Source organism: Mesitornis unicolor, unplaced genomic scaffold (genome assembly GCF_000695765.1).
Source record: "Mesitornis unicolor isolate BGI_N332 unplaced genomic scaffold, ASM69576v1 scaffold22392, whole genome shotgun sequence".
Lineage (NCBI taxonomy): Eukaryota > Metazoa > Chordata > Aves > Mesitornithiformes > Mesitornithidae > Mesitornis > Mesitornis unicolor.
Window position 1 is genome coordinate 26,221 of NW_010168809.1, and position 16,607 is coordinate 42,827.

The 16,607-nt window shown below is 38.2% G+C and overlaps 1 protein-coding gene across 1 annotated transcript in view; it reads left to right on the forward strand.

Moving 5' to 3' along the window:
* Window positions 1-15,582, forward strand: part of HECTD1 (HECT domain containing E3 ubiquitin protein ligase 1) — a gene marked incomplete at its 5' end in the record, with an annotated part of 39,129 nt that extends 23,547 nt beyond the window's left edge. Inside the window, 16 exons of the mRNA XM_010179157.1 lie at window positions 223-356; window positions 2,192-2,348; window positions 3,137-3,359; window positions 5,407-5,461; window positions 5,668-5,850; window positions 6,199-6,409; window positions 6,492-6,577; window positions 7,752-7,879; window positions 9,744-9,945; window positions 10,087-10,224; window positions 10,473-11,080; window positions 12,128-12,206; window positions 12,316-12,409; window positions 12,716-12,866; window positions 14,105-14,249; window positions 14,644-15,582. Of these exons, the coding sequence (XP_010177459.1) occupies window positions 223-356; window positions 2,192-2,348; window positions 3,137-3,359; window positions 5,407-5,461; window positions 5,668-5,850; window positions 6,199-6,409; window positions 6,492-6,577; window positions 7,752-7,879; window positions 9,744-9,945; window positions 10,087-10,224; window positions 10,473-11,080; window positions 12,128-12,206; window positions 12,316-12,409; window positions 12,716-12,866; window positions 14,105-14,249; window positions 14,644-14,781 (2,732 nt within the window). The remainder of the gene's footprint in view (window positions 1-222; window positions 357-2,191; window positions 2,349-3,136; window positions 3,360-5,406; window positions 5,462-5,667; window positions 5,851-6,198; window positions 6,410-6,491; window positions 6,578-7,751; window positions 7,880-9,743; window positions 9,946-10,086; window positions 10,225-10,472; window positions 11,081-12,127; window positions 12,207-12,315; window positions 12,410-12,715; window positions 12,867-14,104; window positions 14,250-14,643) is intronic.
* Between the last annotated feature and the right edge of the window lie 1,025 nt (window positions 15,583-16,607).

Below are 16,607 nucleotides of genomic sequence, written 5' to 3' on the forward strand. Positions count from 1 at the left end.
GTTAGTTATGCTGTTGACTAGACCCCCTGGACTTTGTCACGTGTCTGCTTTTATTGCAGCTTTTAATCTTACTATCCCATAGCAATATTTAGTTTTCTCTTATTTGAGATTTGTTTTTCATTATTCCCAATGCTCCTGTTCCCTAATTTTTGTAATTTTGCTTTAAAAGTTATTGTTGGCTTTTGTTCTCCATGTGAATATATATCTACATGTGTGTTGTAGATTTTCTTGACAGCTGCCGAGCTAGTACTCTGTTGGCAGAGTTAGATGATGATGAGGATCTACCTGAACCAGATGAAGAAGATGATGAAAATGAAGATGATAACCAAGAAGATCAAGAATATGAGGAAGTTATGGTACAGTATAGTTAGCATAGATGTTCTCTTCATTGACTAACAGATGCATTAAAAAGTCTCCGATTTTTTTTTTTCCTATAATCTTTCCAGTAATTTAAACAAATACATTTAGATTTTAGACTGCTAGTTTGGAGTACCTGTCCATCCAGACTAAATGAAATGCCAGAGTTAAAATCATGTTATGCATTTTGGGGCCTGCAAACGGAATACTACTTTACAGAGACAGTTCATTGTCCCTTTTCCCCATTCTTGCATGCATTTTGAGTATGAAGAAAGCTGCCTTCTCATGCATTCAAATGGGTGTGATAAAATTGCAAGGCCTCATTAGATGGGACAGCTAATAGAGCATATAAATTGTATTGTACCACCTTCAGCGTTTATTCTAGAGAAAAGTTGGTTTTGAGTGCCAGCACACACTGAGACCTAAGTCAGAATTAACATCTTAAAAACAGCCTGGGAACAAGTTGACAAACAGTAGAAATGATGGATCACAAGTTCACTGGCTGATGAAATGGTGTAACTTTGTGAGTAAGCTGCTGAATTTTGTAACGATGCAGTTCTGGGATGTGTTTAACTGTAGGGCTGTGTGAAACAAACTAATAATTTAAGTATGCCAGAGGAAGTAGCTCTTAAAAATAAACAAACAAAAACCCAAACCCAGCACATGGGTCTTACCTATATTACTCTGAGTTCTGGCTTTTTATGTAGTTCTTTAGTGATGTGAACAATGGTTGGTCTTTGCCATTGAAATGATCAGAATAGATATTGCAAAGTCTAAGAGGAAAACTATAAGACTTCACTAATGATAATTAAATGTATTGCATAAATGTAAATATTGTTTTATGGAATCGTAGAAATTTCCTCTTGTAATTAGTATGCAGACTTTTAGTCATTTGAACAGAAATATTTAGCATTTTAACATACTGTGATTATGCTTTTAATAGAAACTCAAGAACATTGCTAAAACATTACTAAATATTTTGTTCTTCCACCTTGTGCACAAAGATACAGAGTTAGAAATAGAAAAGCAAGTACTACTTAGGTGGACTTACAGTGCAAGCAGTAACCTTAGTTTGTAGATTGTCGATCACTTTTGAGAGGTTATTAAATGGAGTTACTACTGTTGTTCGTGGGAAGAAGCAGAAATAGCTAAATTAGTCTTTACTTAAGCCTATATAGCAAGAATTGTATCTGGAAAATAATTTTTTCTTGGGTTCCAGTCCTGTTCTGACTGATACAGTTTGTAGTTCTTCTCAATGAGGAGTTAAACAGATTAAAAGCTTGTTGTAGAAACGTCATAAGCAATTAATACTTGCTAAAGCTTATTGAAAATCAGATTTCTTCCCACCGTAATAGTTCTGGTATTGGATTTAATGTCTCAGTAAAGTGCGTGTACATTGTATATCAATATATGTATACACTTTCAAAAAATACTTCTTGTTTTCAGAAAAAAAGTATTTCTTTTGGCACCATTAATTTATTTGAATCTTTGATATTCCGTGGAGTACACAAAACACCTACACCAAGCTCGCTGGTTTACAGTACTCTGTAGTTTCCTATGTTCTGGTGGTTCATGGAAAGTTCCAGTTTCCAGTTTCTTTACAATTTCTGGAAATATGCCTGTTGTAGGGTTAGCCCATTTGTGTTGATTTCTGTACGTCTGTGGCTTTGATTGCTGCTTGACCAAGTAAATGGAACTAATACTGTTACGTGCAAGCTTTGATATCATTGTGTCAAGTTTGGTTTACATGACTGTTGTGTTCGCTAACTGACTTTAAATTTTTAATCAAATTATTCGTTGTAGCAGAATCTAAAAAAACAACTACTTTTTTCAGGAAGAAGAGGAGTATGAAACCAAAGGAGGCCGTAGAAGAACATGGGATGATGATTATGTATTGAAACGGCAGTTTTCTGCTCTGGTTCCTGCTTTTGACCCAAGACCTGGTCGTACCAATGTTCAACAGACAACTGACCTAGAAATCCCCCCACCAGGTATGTTGACAAGATGTTTGTAACATTTGATCTGGCTTCGCTGGGCTTTGGGAATCCTATCACTATTAACCAGTACAACATGCTTTTGTGGTGGTGTGGCTTTTCTCTTTTTGAATGAGAGTTTCATCTGCCTCTGCAGGTCCAAGCATTACTGAGGCAAAAATGTATTAAGTGCTGTGTGAAATAAGTGTACTTCTGAATTTGACTCGGATTAGTGATAAATCTCTTGCTATGTGTAGTCCCACCTACAGCAAATAATCTGTGTGTTGAGCTACCCGGAGTAACTTTGATTGGAGAGGGCTTGTTGAAACAGTCCAAAGCAGAGGCAAGGGAAAAGCTAATACAGTAACTGAGCAGTCTGTATGACCAGCAGCATAGCTCCTGATCATGCTCCTTAGTTCGTTCTTGTTTAGCAGTGTGGGAATAGTCAATGTTCATTACAGAAAGGAATACATAGGCTTAGTTTATGTGGAAATGAGCTGCTGTTGATTTTGAAGAACTTTCATACTGCGTATGAAAAAAAAAACATGTGCTGTGATAATATTCAAGGGGATGTTGTCAAGACATAAGGATCAATAGGGATTTTCCCATTAGCTTTACTCACATGAAGTGCTGTAGTTATAGCCCTTAGATACAGTCCATAGTTACAACTCATTGTCATCTCTTTGGCATGTGTGCAGGAAGTCTCCACACTTCCTTATTGGGCCACTTTATTAATGTTGAATACAGCTTGTCATGTGTTATATATTTTGTGTTAATGGCTTCTCAAACGATTTTCCCACGTGCAGGTACACCTCATTCAGAACTCTTGGAAGAGGTCGAGTGCATGCCTTCGCCACGTTTAGCACTTACCTTGAAAGTTTCGGGTCTCGGAACAACTCGAGAAGTAGAACTGCCCCTAACAAACTTCCGATCTACCATCTTTTACTATGTACAGAAATTGTTACAGCTTTCCTGTAATGGCAATGTGAAATCTGACAAACTTAGACGTATTTGGGAGCCAACATACACGTAAGCTCACAAGTTTGTTATTCTGTGACTGATTAGGAAATGAGTGTGAAACACTGTTAATTTTTTCTTCCTTTGCTGTAGGAAGCAATGCTTGAATTATTTTTTTCTTGCATTTATGTCAGGATGTTCTTAGTGGTTTAAAGCTAAAGCTATGACTACAAAACAACAACAAAAAAGTGATAACCTCTGATGCTTAACTGTGACTTGCTAATATTTCATAAGTCAAGCAGTTGATCAAGAGAGCAGAATTTGGTCTGTTTAGGGATCTGCTTGGAAGAATCCTATGGGTTTATAGAGCTAGAGAGAAGAGAGGTCAAGGAGGTTTGATTGATTTTTCAAGGATCACTTCCTCCAGACTCAAGAACAATCCATCCCAATGTGTGGGCAGTCAGGCAAACGTACATGGATGAACAAGAAACTCCCCACAGAACTATAAATATTAAAAAAAGACATGCAAGAGGTGGAAGCAGGGTCAGGTGACCCAGGAGGAATATAGAGACATTGTCCCAGCGTGCAGGTATGGAGTTGAATCTGGTGAGGGATGTGAAGGGCAAAAGATTAAGGAACACTTAAAAAACCAGGACATACAAGTTCATGGGACCCAATGGTGTGCAGCCACAGGAGCTGGCCGCTCTTGGTTGTCTTTGAAAGGTCATGGTGACTGGGAGATGTTTCTGAGGACTGGAGGAAAGCATTGCTCCTATTCCCCAGAAGGACAAGAAAGACTTAGGTAACTGCAGGCTGGTCACCCTCTCCTTCATCCCTGGAAAGGTGATGAAAATAGTCCCGGAAACCATTTTCAAATGATGAGGGACAAGAAAGTGATCGGAAGTATGTGGCATGGATTTATGAAGAGGAGATCACACTTAAACCAACCTGATAGCCTTCTGTGATAAGATGACTTGCTCAATGAACGAGGAGAAAGCAGCAGATGTTACTTGCCTCCACTTTCTTCCTCACTGACAAACTAATAAAATATGGACTAATAAAATAGTGTCTGAAAACTGCCTGCACTGCCAGGCTTAGGTGGTTGTGATCATTAGTATGAAGTCCAACTGGAGGCCAGCTGGTGTACCCCAGGGGTCAATCCTGGGTCCAGTGCTGTTTAACATCTACATTAATGAAATGTACACATGCAAAGAGAGTCTGAGAGATCTGGTACTGTCTAGCCTGGAGAAAAAAAGGCTTGTGGGATCTTGCCAATGGGTATAAATATGTGATGGGAATAAGTAGGGAAGACAGAGCATAGACTGATGTGACAAGTGAAAGGACAAGAAGAAAATGGCTCAAATTGAAATACAGGGAATGCCATTTCACAGTAACATTGAGCAGAGGTATTGGACTATATTTCCAGAGGTACCTTCCTACCTCAACTCTTCTCTCTAGCCTAATTTTACCTTAATGGCTTTATAGTAATAGACAGAAATTGTAAGACTATATGATTGTGTGCGTTTTCCATTTGCTACACCAATGTAACTTCTGTCATGCTAGAAAACTAATCTGTATAAAAGCAAGAACTGCAATAAGGTGGTTGCATTTTTTTAACTTTGTATTTCTGATTTCAGCAGTGCTTGTATGTTGTAGCTGTTTTCTAGTTGCCTTGTGTCAAAAATTGTGTGCTGTAGCAGAACTATTTTCTAGTTAGAAAGCAAGAGAAATAGTTGTAAATGTGCGTATCTCCTAAGTGAACACAGAGCAAACTACCGTAGGACTTCAAAATTTCAAGGAGTTTGTGCCTGTGTAGTGAAGAATCTGAAGCTCATTTGGGGAATTTGCGCAATGAAGGTTGTTGGATTACTCAAACCTCACTTAAGGAAACATAAATACTTTTCAAGATAAATATCGATATAATGAAAATTAAATATGAATTCAAGAACTTTGCTGCAGCAGAGTATTCCAGGTGTTCTGTGCAGCAAAGAGCAGCTGCTGTTGCTGTTTACATCATGTTATCTAAATGTCATTGGTGTCTACCAAGTCAATATATAAGCTCAGAATTTAGAGGATGTGCTATGAGTATGAAATATTAACTCTTTGTTTTGATATCTAGAATCATGTACAGAGAAATGAAGGATTCTGATAAAGAGAAAGAAAGTGGAAAAATGGTAAGACTTCTGTGCCTTTGTGTGTGGTTTTTATGTCCGTTTTGAAATGCTAGATTAAAAAAACTAACAGTTTTCAATTACTTAAAGGATATGAGTGAGTATATTTGTAAATGCATGCTCCTTTGAAAAAGACAGTATGTAATGCATGTGAAATCTTCAAGACTTTACAATCAGGAAAAGCCAACATTTGGTGGTTCCTGTTGTAGGGTTGCTGGTCAGTAGAGCATGTGGAGCAGTACCTTGGCACTGACGAATTACCAAAGAATGACTTGATAACCTACCTGCAGAAGAATGCAGACTCAGCTTTCCTGCGCCATTGGAAATTAACCGGCACTAATAAAAGTATTAGGAAAAACAGAAATTGTTCCCAGCTCATAGCTGCGTACAAGGTATATGTCTGCATCCAGATTTCTTTATTATGAATGGCTGTGTGCTTTGTTTTGCAGCTTTTAAGATTCTTGTGGAGGAGGGATATGACATGGATAGGACAGTGGAATGTTCACATGCCACTATCAAGTGTAGTTTTTGCTGCTTTCTCTTTTTTTTTTAATATCTTTAATATAGTCAAAATGCATTTGAATCATGATTTGAACCATCCATAATTTAACTCAGTGTTGAGGTTGAACACAGTAACTATTCTAATTTTTCAAATCATTACTATGGATTGTGCAGTCTTAAAAGTTAGTAATGCATGCATTTTTCATTCTTAACAGTTTTGGTGTTTGGTGTTTTTACAGGATTTTTGTGAAAATGGATCAAAATCTGGACTAAGTCAAGGGGCCATTTCTGCTCTTCAAAATTCTGATATCCTTAGTTTGGCGAAGGAACAACCTCAGGCCAAAGCTGGCAGTGGTCAGAACTCCTGTGGAGTAGAAGATGTTCTGCAGCTACTTCGCATTTTGTATATAGTTGCCAGTGACCCTTACACAGCACGAACATCTCAAGAAGGTGAGTTGGTTATCGAGCAGAGCTTCTCAAATGTTTTCATGAAAACAAAATAAAGGAAAAATTTTCTCTTTATTGTTTTCAGAAGGAGATGAGCATCCTCAGTTTAATTTCCCACCAGATGAATTCACAAGCAAAAAAATTACTACAAAGATTCTGCAACAGATTGAGGTATGACATTAATGTATGATGCATAATGCATATATGTAATGATTTTATGACTCTGTTATACTCTTTCTTTGACTATTTTAAATTACTACCTTTTTGTGCAATTCTGACTTTGAATTGTTTCATACAATATTTACTTCCTTATATTTTGGATTAGTAAATACTGTGAGAACAGACTAAACTGAATAAAAATATACCAAGAAAGAAAGTTGTAACAGAACTGTATCTTTTGGTTATGAAGAATAATTGGTTTCTCCTATACCACACGTTGATGTTACAACGTAGTGTGTGTATGTCTGCCTGGTGGTCTTGTAACAAAGGCAAATAATTGTGTTAGGGTTCACAAACATTTTACTGTTTATACATAGCAAATAAAACTTTCAAAAATAGCATTTAGAAAACATATTATTGGTTGCCAGGTCAGTTAGATGTGTTAAAAGGAAAACTTTAAGATGTAGTTCTTCAGTAGAACTGCATTTACTTTAACAAAGATGTAAAGACTATGAAGATTTTTGACTTGCTCAGCTCTTGTGTGCTTTTTGAGTTGGTTGGTTTGTTTTTTTTCATTACAGTTACATAGCCTTAATTATTCCCTTAAAAAAAGGTTCAGTTTTTCATGTTCTTTAAAGGCTGTTCAGGTGCCCTGAATATCTTTGAGCAATAATTTCTGCCGGTTGTAGTATTACTACTACTACTACTACTACTACTACTACTACTACTACTACTACTGTATTTTAGAAGGGACCATAGTAATATTTCAGTGGCAATCATCTTTACTACCACCAAGTTTCTTTTGTGTCTTCTGGAACTGAGGTGGTAGTATCTACTCACTTTTGGGCAAAACTCAGAAGTAATTCTCTCTGGGTAACTGTATACTCAGGTTTCCCCACAGCGCTTTGAGTAGTTCATATCTCAGAGATTGACTACAGCTCTCGGTGTCTTTGTGCTAAAGTACCCTGTATCCACTCTTCAGTGGCACTTCTTGCTCATAGCATTTAAAATGGGGAAAAAAAAAATCACAGTTGCCGAGAAGGAAGAAACTTGCTCAAGCACAGGTGAAAACTCCGTGCTTGGGTACATTGGGTGTCAATGTACTTAGTTACAAACTTGCTGGGACAACCCGAGTCTAATATTAGGAACCCTTTATTTTATTTTATTCCCTTGCATTAAATGACAGGAACCCTTGGCACTAGCAAGCGGAGCTTTGCCAGACTGGTGTGAGCAGCTAACAAGCAAGTGTCCTTTCTTGATTCCATTTGAAACAAGACAGTTGTACTTCACATGCACAGCATTTGGAGCATCAAGGTAACCAAAAATTGGTTTTTTAATATAACAGGTTTTGTAATTGCTAATTCACAGAAGGACCTTAACCGAACAAGAGAGATTTTGCTTGCCAGATGTAAAGCATTTTGGATAGTAGAAAAAAGGGAAGAAAATGCAAAACTTCAGGAAGGCTTTTGGACACTTTGAATATTTCTTGTTGACTCTGTGAGGGGTTTATGATGAGTAGCCTGCCTTCTGTTTGACGTTCTTCAGGAAATTTCTTTGAAGAAATGTAATTTTTCAACTTTAGCTGAACACTTGCTTTTGTACCTCTAGCCAGGTTATCCTATCGGGCAGGAATTGGACTGAGTTGCAGCTCATTGCAGAAAGGAGCAAGAAACAAAATAGAAAACATAAATATGAATTAAATGTTTTTTGAAAACATACACCAAAGCACTTATCTTTCCTTTTTGTAGTTTCTACAGTGGTTCAGTGATCAATTGTTTTAATTCAGTTATTTTTAATTCACTGAAGTCTTAACAAAATAGAATCTAACAAAAAGGTTGTATTTCGAAGGTTCGTATTAGCTGCATAATGAAAATGTAGCAAAACCAGATGCTAAAACATTTAAGGGTGCCCTCTGAAGTGCTGCATTGCCTGGGAATTCTTAATATTTTGCAGCAGTGATTACCTTGAGAGTATGTATACAGAGTAAAACTTTTTGCCTGCTTACTTTTATGTAATGAGAAGAATAATTAATTCTCATGGGTTTTCTTGGCTGGTTTTTCTTTCTTTCTTTGTTTTCCAAAGAGGAAGAAAGTTGTAGACAGTGAGTTGCAGAAATCACTGTTGTGTCTAATATGCAGTAGAAATGCCTCATGAAGAATGTCAAATGGGGCATTTAAAAAGAAAGAGAAAGGAAGAGAAGAAAAGGTACTGTCTTGCAAGACATCAGTTTAAATCTTATTAATAGAGGAAAACTGAACTTCTGTGGGAAAATTGTCCAGAAAACTGGACCGTGTGCTGGTTTTCTGTTTTGTTTTTGTTTTGAAAAAGGATAATGTTTTAGAAAAACTGTGTTTTAAAGAGATCCCTCAGGAGACATTGCATGGTATTTACTTGGTAAGTAAAGAGCTCTCTTAAGCTCTTAAATTACTAGAAACAGTTCTTGAAACTCAGATACTCTGTATGAATTCTGTGTGTACACACGCTTGAGCATGTACACACTCTGTCCATGTCTGTCGTGACACTTGTCCGTGCTTGCTAAACAACCAACAGATGGCAGCTTTGTAGATAGTTTATTGCTGCATCGATGACAATACATAAAAGAACTCAAAGCTTTGACTTGATGTAAGTACTGCAGTTAGAGTGGCTGTTCTTCCTTCACTGCTGTGGGTCTGTATGTGTGACTGCACTTCAGCTTTGGTTCTGTGTGTCTTTAAGAAGTGTGTAAGTAAGCAAATCTTGCTGTAAAACTCGGTCAGTGTCAGTGGGGTGATGCACAACTGCCTTGCAGTTTATAATGGAAGTTGTAATAAGTGCCTATAAATGGTTTTGAGCAGCTGTAAATGCTGCCTCTGTTCGTTCCAGTGTAATTTGAAAACTACAGTCATTCAGGTCAAGAGTTGTATGTTTTCACTGGTGCTGTCTATTACATCAGAAGTTATGGCTGTCCTTCATAGTAATTAAAAATAAATTAGTTTTCTAAACTCATAACATACGAAGCAGCCCATATTTGAGAATTTCAAACATTTCTGAGAAATACTTTGGTATATAACTTTAAAAAAATTAGGAGGCGGTAATTAGTACCTAACAAGGTAACGTTTTCTTAGTGACTGCTTTCAAGTTTTCATGCTGGTAGACAAAGTTTTAAACAACTGGTTTTTGTTTTGTTTTGTTTTTTCAGAGCAATTGTGTGGCTGCAGAACAGACGTGAAGCCACTGTTGAACGGACAAGGACCACGAGCACAGTGCGACGTGATGATCCGGGAGAATTCAGAGTTGGACGCCTCAAACATGAAAGAGTGAAAGTTCCGCGAGGTGAATCCTTGATGGAATGGGCAGAAAATGTCATGCAGATTCATGCAGACAGAAAATCTGTTCTAGAGGTAAAGCATATCTGCCTAGAGCGAGGTTAGATAGCTCTTGCTAATGTACTGGCCGGGATATTGACTATCCTGTTCCATAACCAGCACTGAATGTTTCGCTAGGATTTTCTTTTATTATTAACATTCCTTATGTTTTCATAGGTTGAGTTTTTAGGGGAGGAAGGAACAGGCCTGGGTCCTACCTTGGAATTTTACGCACTGGTGGCAGCAGAATTTCAGAGGACAGATTTGGGAGCTTGGCTTTGTGATGACGATTTTCCAGATGATGAGTCTCGTCAGGTATATTTCAATTTCCATTTTCAACTGAGTTCTTGGGTAAAAGAAAATTGAGCTAGATATCCAGGAAGGGAAGAACGCGTGGTCACTGAGCAGCCACTCATCATGGTCAAGAGTGACCACTCTGCTCCGCAACTTGCTTTCTTACCTGTTCTCTTAACAGAGAAGTAGAATGTAATAAGTTAAACAGCACAGATATATCATTAGATTCACCTTTAACAATGTCAACTTTTTTTTCTTTCTCAAATCAGGTTGATATTGGTGGTGGATTGAAACCCCCTGGCTACTATGTACAGAGATCATGTGGACTCTTCACAGCACCATTCCCACAAGATAGTGATGAACTTGAAAGAATAACCAAACTCTTTCATTTCCTTGGAATTTTCTTGGCTAAATGCATTCAGGACAATAGACTTGTGGATTTACCCATTTCTAAGCCTTTTTTTAAACTCATGTGTATGGGGGACATTAAGAGTAACATGAGTAAGTTGATCTATGAATCACGGGGTGACAGAGACTTGCACTGTACTGAAAGTCAGTCGGAGGCTTCTACGGAAGAAGGGCACGATTCCCTGTCAGTAGGAAGTCTGGAAGAAGACTCCAAATCAGAATTTATTCTTGATCCACCAAAACCTAAACCTCCTGCATGGTTTAATGGAATTTTAACATGGGAAGACTTTGAACTAGTAAATCCACATAGAGCTAGGTTTCTAAAAGAAATTAAGGACCTTGCAATTAAAAGGCGTCAAATTTTAAGCAACAAAAGTCTGTCAGAAGACGAAAAGAACACAAAACTACAGGAATTAATGCTGAAGAATCCATCAGGTTCAGGGCCTCCACTTAGCATAGAGGATTTGGGGTAAGAGTTTTCATATTTACTTAAAATATGCAAAGTGTTGTGTTGGAGACAAATGTCAACACGTATAATTAGAGATGAAGATATCTTCATTATAAATAGTCTCGTTGCAAGGGGAAGTCATTAGAGATGCAGCAAGATCCAGTTTGCCATCTGTAGCTACATTCTTGTTCCTTAGTTTGACGATTTTCTTGCTTGCTCAGTTTCCGAATGCTGAAACTTCAGTGTGGCTGCACTGCAATACCACGTGACTCTTGAAGCGCTGAAATACTTGTAAAGACCTTTAGACAAGTGTGAATTGGTAATTGCTTTGCTATGGTAACTGTTTAAATTGATCAAGTTTTTTGGAGAGCTTTTAAAGAGGACAGATTGACATTTCAGATTGTGTTTGAATCCGTGTTAAACAGAACACGTGCTAACTTTTAGCAAATGTTAAAGACATAAAAGAGCTCATACCTGTGTAAACGTGTCAGGATGTCATCTTTTATAGTTTTAAATTATTTCTTTTGAAACAGCAGTAGTTTTTCTACCATTAATATTAATTGTTAGTTAAAACCATGTTGTGCCACAAAGGTTGCACGGTCAGAGTTCAGTAATTGCTTATGACGGTGCAGGCTCTAGCATGGCTGGTTACAGAGAGCGAGCGAATAGCACCACGGAGAGGCCTTCATGCCTGATAACGTTAAGTGGCTCTGTAGCTGTTAGTGCTGGAACTTCATGAAAAGGATTTGAGTTTGTGAACCGAGTTAAACAGCTTGAGTAGGTTTGAAGTGGCTAACTTAAGGAGATCAAACTCTATGACATTTTCAATGGTTACTAAAAACAAATAAATAGTGGCTGAGTGTATGGATTTGCATAGCATAGGTTTGAGATGTGTATTATCTGTGTAGTCCATTACCAATTGTAGTTCTGTACTGTGGTACCAGTGTTCATGTACATACAAAATGATCCATGCTTTTGGGTGCGTGGGGTACAGTTTATAAATCTGGTGTATTTGCAAAAGCAGTAGCAGACTTGTTTGCAATTAGTAACTGTCTTTGTATTTTAAAGGCTAAATTTTCAGTTTTGCCCTTCGTCTAAAGTGTATGGGTTTACAGCTGTGGATCTCAAGCCAGGTGGCGAAGATGAGGTAAGGAAACCACCTACCTTTACAGTTTAAACAGCAGTTACATTTCTGCTGCCTTAGCAGTAACTCTGATACAGACTGAATCGTTACAGTATTTATGTTGTCTTTGCAGACCGTAACGATGGACAATGCGGAGGAATACGTAGATCTCATGTTTGACTTCTGCATGCACACTGGTATACAGAAACAGATGGAGGCCTTCAGAGGTAATTTTAAACATGACAGAATATATATGCAGGTAGAGGTGGACTAATTGGTGTTGAGGGTATGCTGGTTAAAGTGGTGGCATAGAATGGCTTATGAAAACAAGCTTTTAAATTAAGAATGTAATAGTTATTAATTTCACACCACCTTTGCATTAGTTATGCCATTTTTAATCTTGAAGAGTTTCTGATAACTTTAAGTAACTGTCAATTGATTCTGCTTTGATTAAAATACAATTGAAATGTTGCCGTTATTTTATAAACACTCTTTTGACCTGCACTTATAATTGTATCTTGTGTAAATTAAAGATGGCTTCAATAGAGTCTTTCCAATGGAGAAGCTGAGTTCCTTCAGCCATGAAGAAGTTCAGATGATTCTTTGTGGAAATCAGTCGCCTTCGTGGGCAGCCGAGGATATCATCAATTATACTGAACCTAAACTGGGATATACACGAGACAGGTACTTGCATTCTGAGTGATTTTAAAATAGTAGCTGAAAGATTTCTTAAATGACAAAATGTCCAGAATGGTCATTAGATGGAGGCACCAAATTGGATGGGATTAGTGGTCACCGAAGGCAAGTGTTTGTCTAAAACTACATGAAATAACCATGTATGTTATAACGGGTAGGTGAGAAGGTACTTGGTGTGTTTGTGATGAGAGAGGATAAATAAACTTAAAATATTAAAATGGGAACCAACTAGTGGGAATGGAATTGCAGCTAACTGATACAGGCTATTAAAACTCACCTTTCAGAGTTTTTCCTTTTGGTGGTGGTTAGGTTTTCTGTTCAGTTGCGTGTAGTTGTGACTTGTCTCATTCTTTTTTTTTTCTCTTCATGTGTAGTGAAAAGAGAGAATGCTTTTTGCAGGGAACAAATATACTGGTGACTGGCAGTCAGGAGGTGGTCTCAATGTTTTGGGGTTTGTTGGGTTTGCGTTTTTGCTGTTTGTCATATTTGGTAGCAATAACATACAAGTTACTTCTGGAACTGTGTTAGTTTGAGTGTGCTGAAGGATCCTGATCAGTTTAAGGTGCTCGGTGGAGCGATTCTTCTATGGGCCCTGCCCTGCATGCAGAGATGCAGCCGAGATGACAGTTCCTGATACCTGAGGCTGTGTTTTGGCAGGCTGTGCTTTCTTCATGCCCTCTCCTCCCCCTCATTCCCTGGGCTGGTATGGATGAAAGCAGTGGTATCTGCAGGATTCCTTGAAGATCTACTGCAGTCTGCTACATTCTTCCTATTTTTTACTATGAGGGTCTTTAACAGGGTAGAAATGAAATCATGTATAAATTGAAGTGACTTTATACTGCAGAAGTGGTACAGAAAAGGTTTTAGGATTATAGTCAGTTGGATTCTTCTCATAGAATAAGTTTGAGCTCCGTCTACTTCTCTAGCCATTCATATGCAAGGTATCTGAATAACACTCCAAGATAAGTATGGAGAAAAGTTCTTATTGACCTGTATTTTTCTGTATAATACTTAGTGAGGAGATTAAAGACGTATCTTTATGGGTTAAAAAAAACAAATGTAAGATGTTTTATTCTTCATTCAATACTGAACAGGCTCTAGAATTTTACCATGACTGCTGAGACATGAATAAAGATTGTAACTGTACTGTCTCAAGGGAAATAGAAAAAACCCCACTCTCTTGTAATCCTATTGTAACTATTTTAATAATTTTAATTTATTTTAAGCCCTGGGTTCCTGCGATTTGTGAGAGTCTTGTGTGGTATGTCTTCGGATGAAAGGAAGGCTTTTCTCCAGTTCACCACTGGTTGCTCAACACTTCCACCAGGAGGGCTGGCAAACCTCCACCCCCGGCTCACTGTTGTACGCAAGGTATGGCTTCGGCAGGCTGCTTCCAATGACGGCTGTGGCTCTTTGGTGTAGTGGTTGTAGTGGTTGCAGTGGTTGTAATGGTTGCTACAAAAGGAAATAGCACTCTTTTTTTTTTTTTTTTTTCCCCTCTTCATATTTAACTTGACATTGTGCTGAGCTTTCAGCACTAATCTCAGGTCTGTTCTCTGACTTCATGTTTGAATATAAAAGAATTAATGTACATATAAAGTAAATGTATTCACAACTGGTCTGTAGCTTTCCTGATGTTACTCTTTCTTGACAGCTGGTGTTATATATGCAGTAAATGCCGTGAATCAGGAGACCTTACAACTTTTAACTTCCATATCGAGCGCTGTGAAGAACTGCAGTGAAAAATGGTCTTTCTTTTCCTCAGGTCGATGCTACAGATGCAAGTTACCCATCTGTGAATACGTGTGTGCATTACCTAAAGCTGCCCGAGTACTCTTCAGAGGAGATAATGCGGGAGCGCCTGCTCGCTGCCACTATGGAGAAAGGCTTCCATCTCAACTGAGCCGCTGACTGCAGTACAGGACACCAGACAGTGTTTTTTGATACTAGCGAAGCCTCTTGTGTTTGTGTGCAAAAAATATGATCTCCACGCTGTGCTCTGATGAGACTTGCCTTTTTTTTCACCTGTGAGGCTTTAGGAACATGTGGAGTAAGTTTGTTAGCTGCTAATGACAAAGTAAATCCTTGTAACTACACAGCCAGCAAGAAATTGGCACAGAACACTGTGTGATGCTTCAAGGGCTTGCACAACTGGAAATTAAGGTGGTTCTGTTTGACTGTTCCACAGAACAGATCATCAGATTTTCAGTGTTCACTGATAGAAATTTCGAACTGTATTTGTGTAAAGTTTGTCATTTAATACCTTGTACACTACGGTTGCCATCACTGATCCCTGTTTTGCTGGCTTTAATCTAACTGGTCAGAAACTTGCTTCCTTAAAACTTAGAGTTAATGGGCATCTCCAGCTTTTTCTTCTTTAACGGTGCCTGCACTATTGGACTATTTTAGTGGGTTTTTGCATATAATCGTGCACAACCTCTTTTTTTCTTTTAAGTGGGAATATATTTTGATTTCTTAAATGCCCTGCTATAAAGATCAAATCATTAAGTGTGTTTGTGCAGCTCAACAATAAAGCTATTAAAAAACACTGGTTCCTAGTGCAAGGCACACTTAAAGCAAGTTTTACTATTGGTTGTATTTTCTTTGTATATTATAAACATTTATTTAACTTGTTGCAGTTTGAAGTTTAAAAATACACTCAATGTGTAAGCTTAAAAGTAATCATTAAAATGTTTGCAACATACAAAACTGTCTCCTTTGACTACTTCGTGAATACTTCTTATGTTATTAAATGTCCGTGCATGTTCTGAAAAATGTGCCATGCTTTTTTGAAGGTTTCAAAGGATTACATGGCAATAATTGTTCTCATGAACTGTGCTCAAGTATTTTCAGAATTACACAGTGCAGTTTTTTAAGAACTATGGCAGTGATGGTGCTGCATGTGGCAGGTTTTGGTGCTCTTCAGTGGGCCCACGGGACCCGAGGTTATAGTTCTTCATTACACTGGAATAAAAACGGGGTAGGATGATGCAGCTGATTCAGCTTTCCTTGAGATGGAGTGCCTGTCTTGGTTCAGCATGTGGTGAGCTATTAATTGGTAAAAAGTGGCCTACAGTGAGATGCTGATACGTCTTTAAAGACATTGATGTCCTTGATACCAGAAAAGAAAAATTACTGTTTTAGTTGAAGTGTGTGGTAAGTTTTGTGCTGTGCCGGTTCTCTTTGGTTACAATCTTTTCTTGGACCACTGCTGAGGGAGAGCCGGCCAGAAGATTCTGCCTCACTCATATAAACCAGGCTGATGCCAGATCTCTTGTCATACCATTATTCATGGGACTTCATGGGCATCATCTTTTGAAATTTTCCCCAATGCAAAACTGAAGGGCAAGCTCCACCACCCCCACTCCTGTGACTGTTGTGCTTCAGTGTGCTTCCAAAGTTGCATAAACCTTGTCTACAGGTACCTGCTCCAGACTCAACGACAACTTGTTTTGCTGAACGCGGTGTTATTTTAAAGCTCTGTGGACTACCCTCCCACACAATGCTTCACTCTCTGCTCCTTAGACCCTGGTTTCTAGGTGTGATTTAGATATGACTGTTGTGTTATTCCCCAGACAAAGCTCACACAGTGAATGTTCTTGCATGCTGAACTGTGCCTGGTGTTGGGGTGGAGGTGATGAAGGAGCCGGATATCTTGATTCTAGAGAGGTACGTGAGAGTCAGCTCAGACTGCTAATGCTTCAGTGACTTAGTGTGGTGTACAGGTGC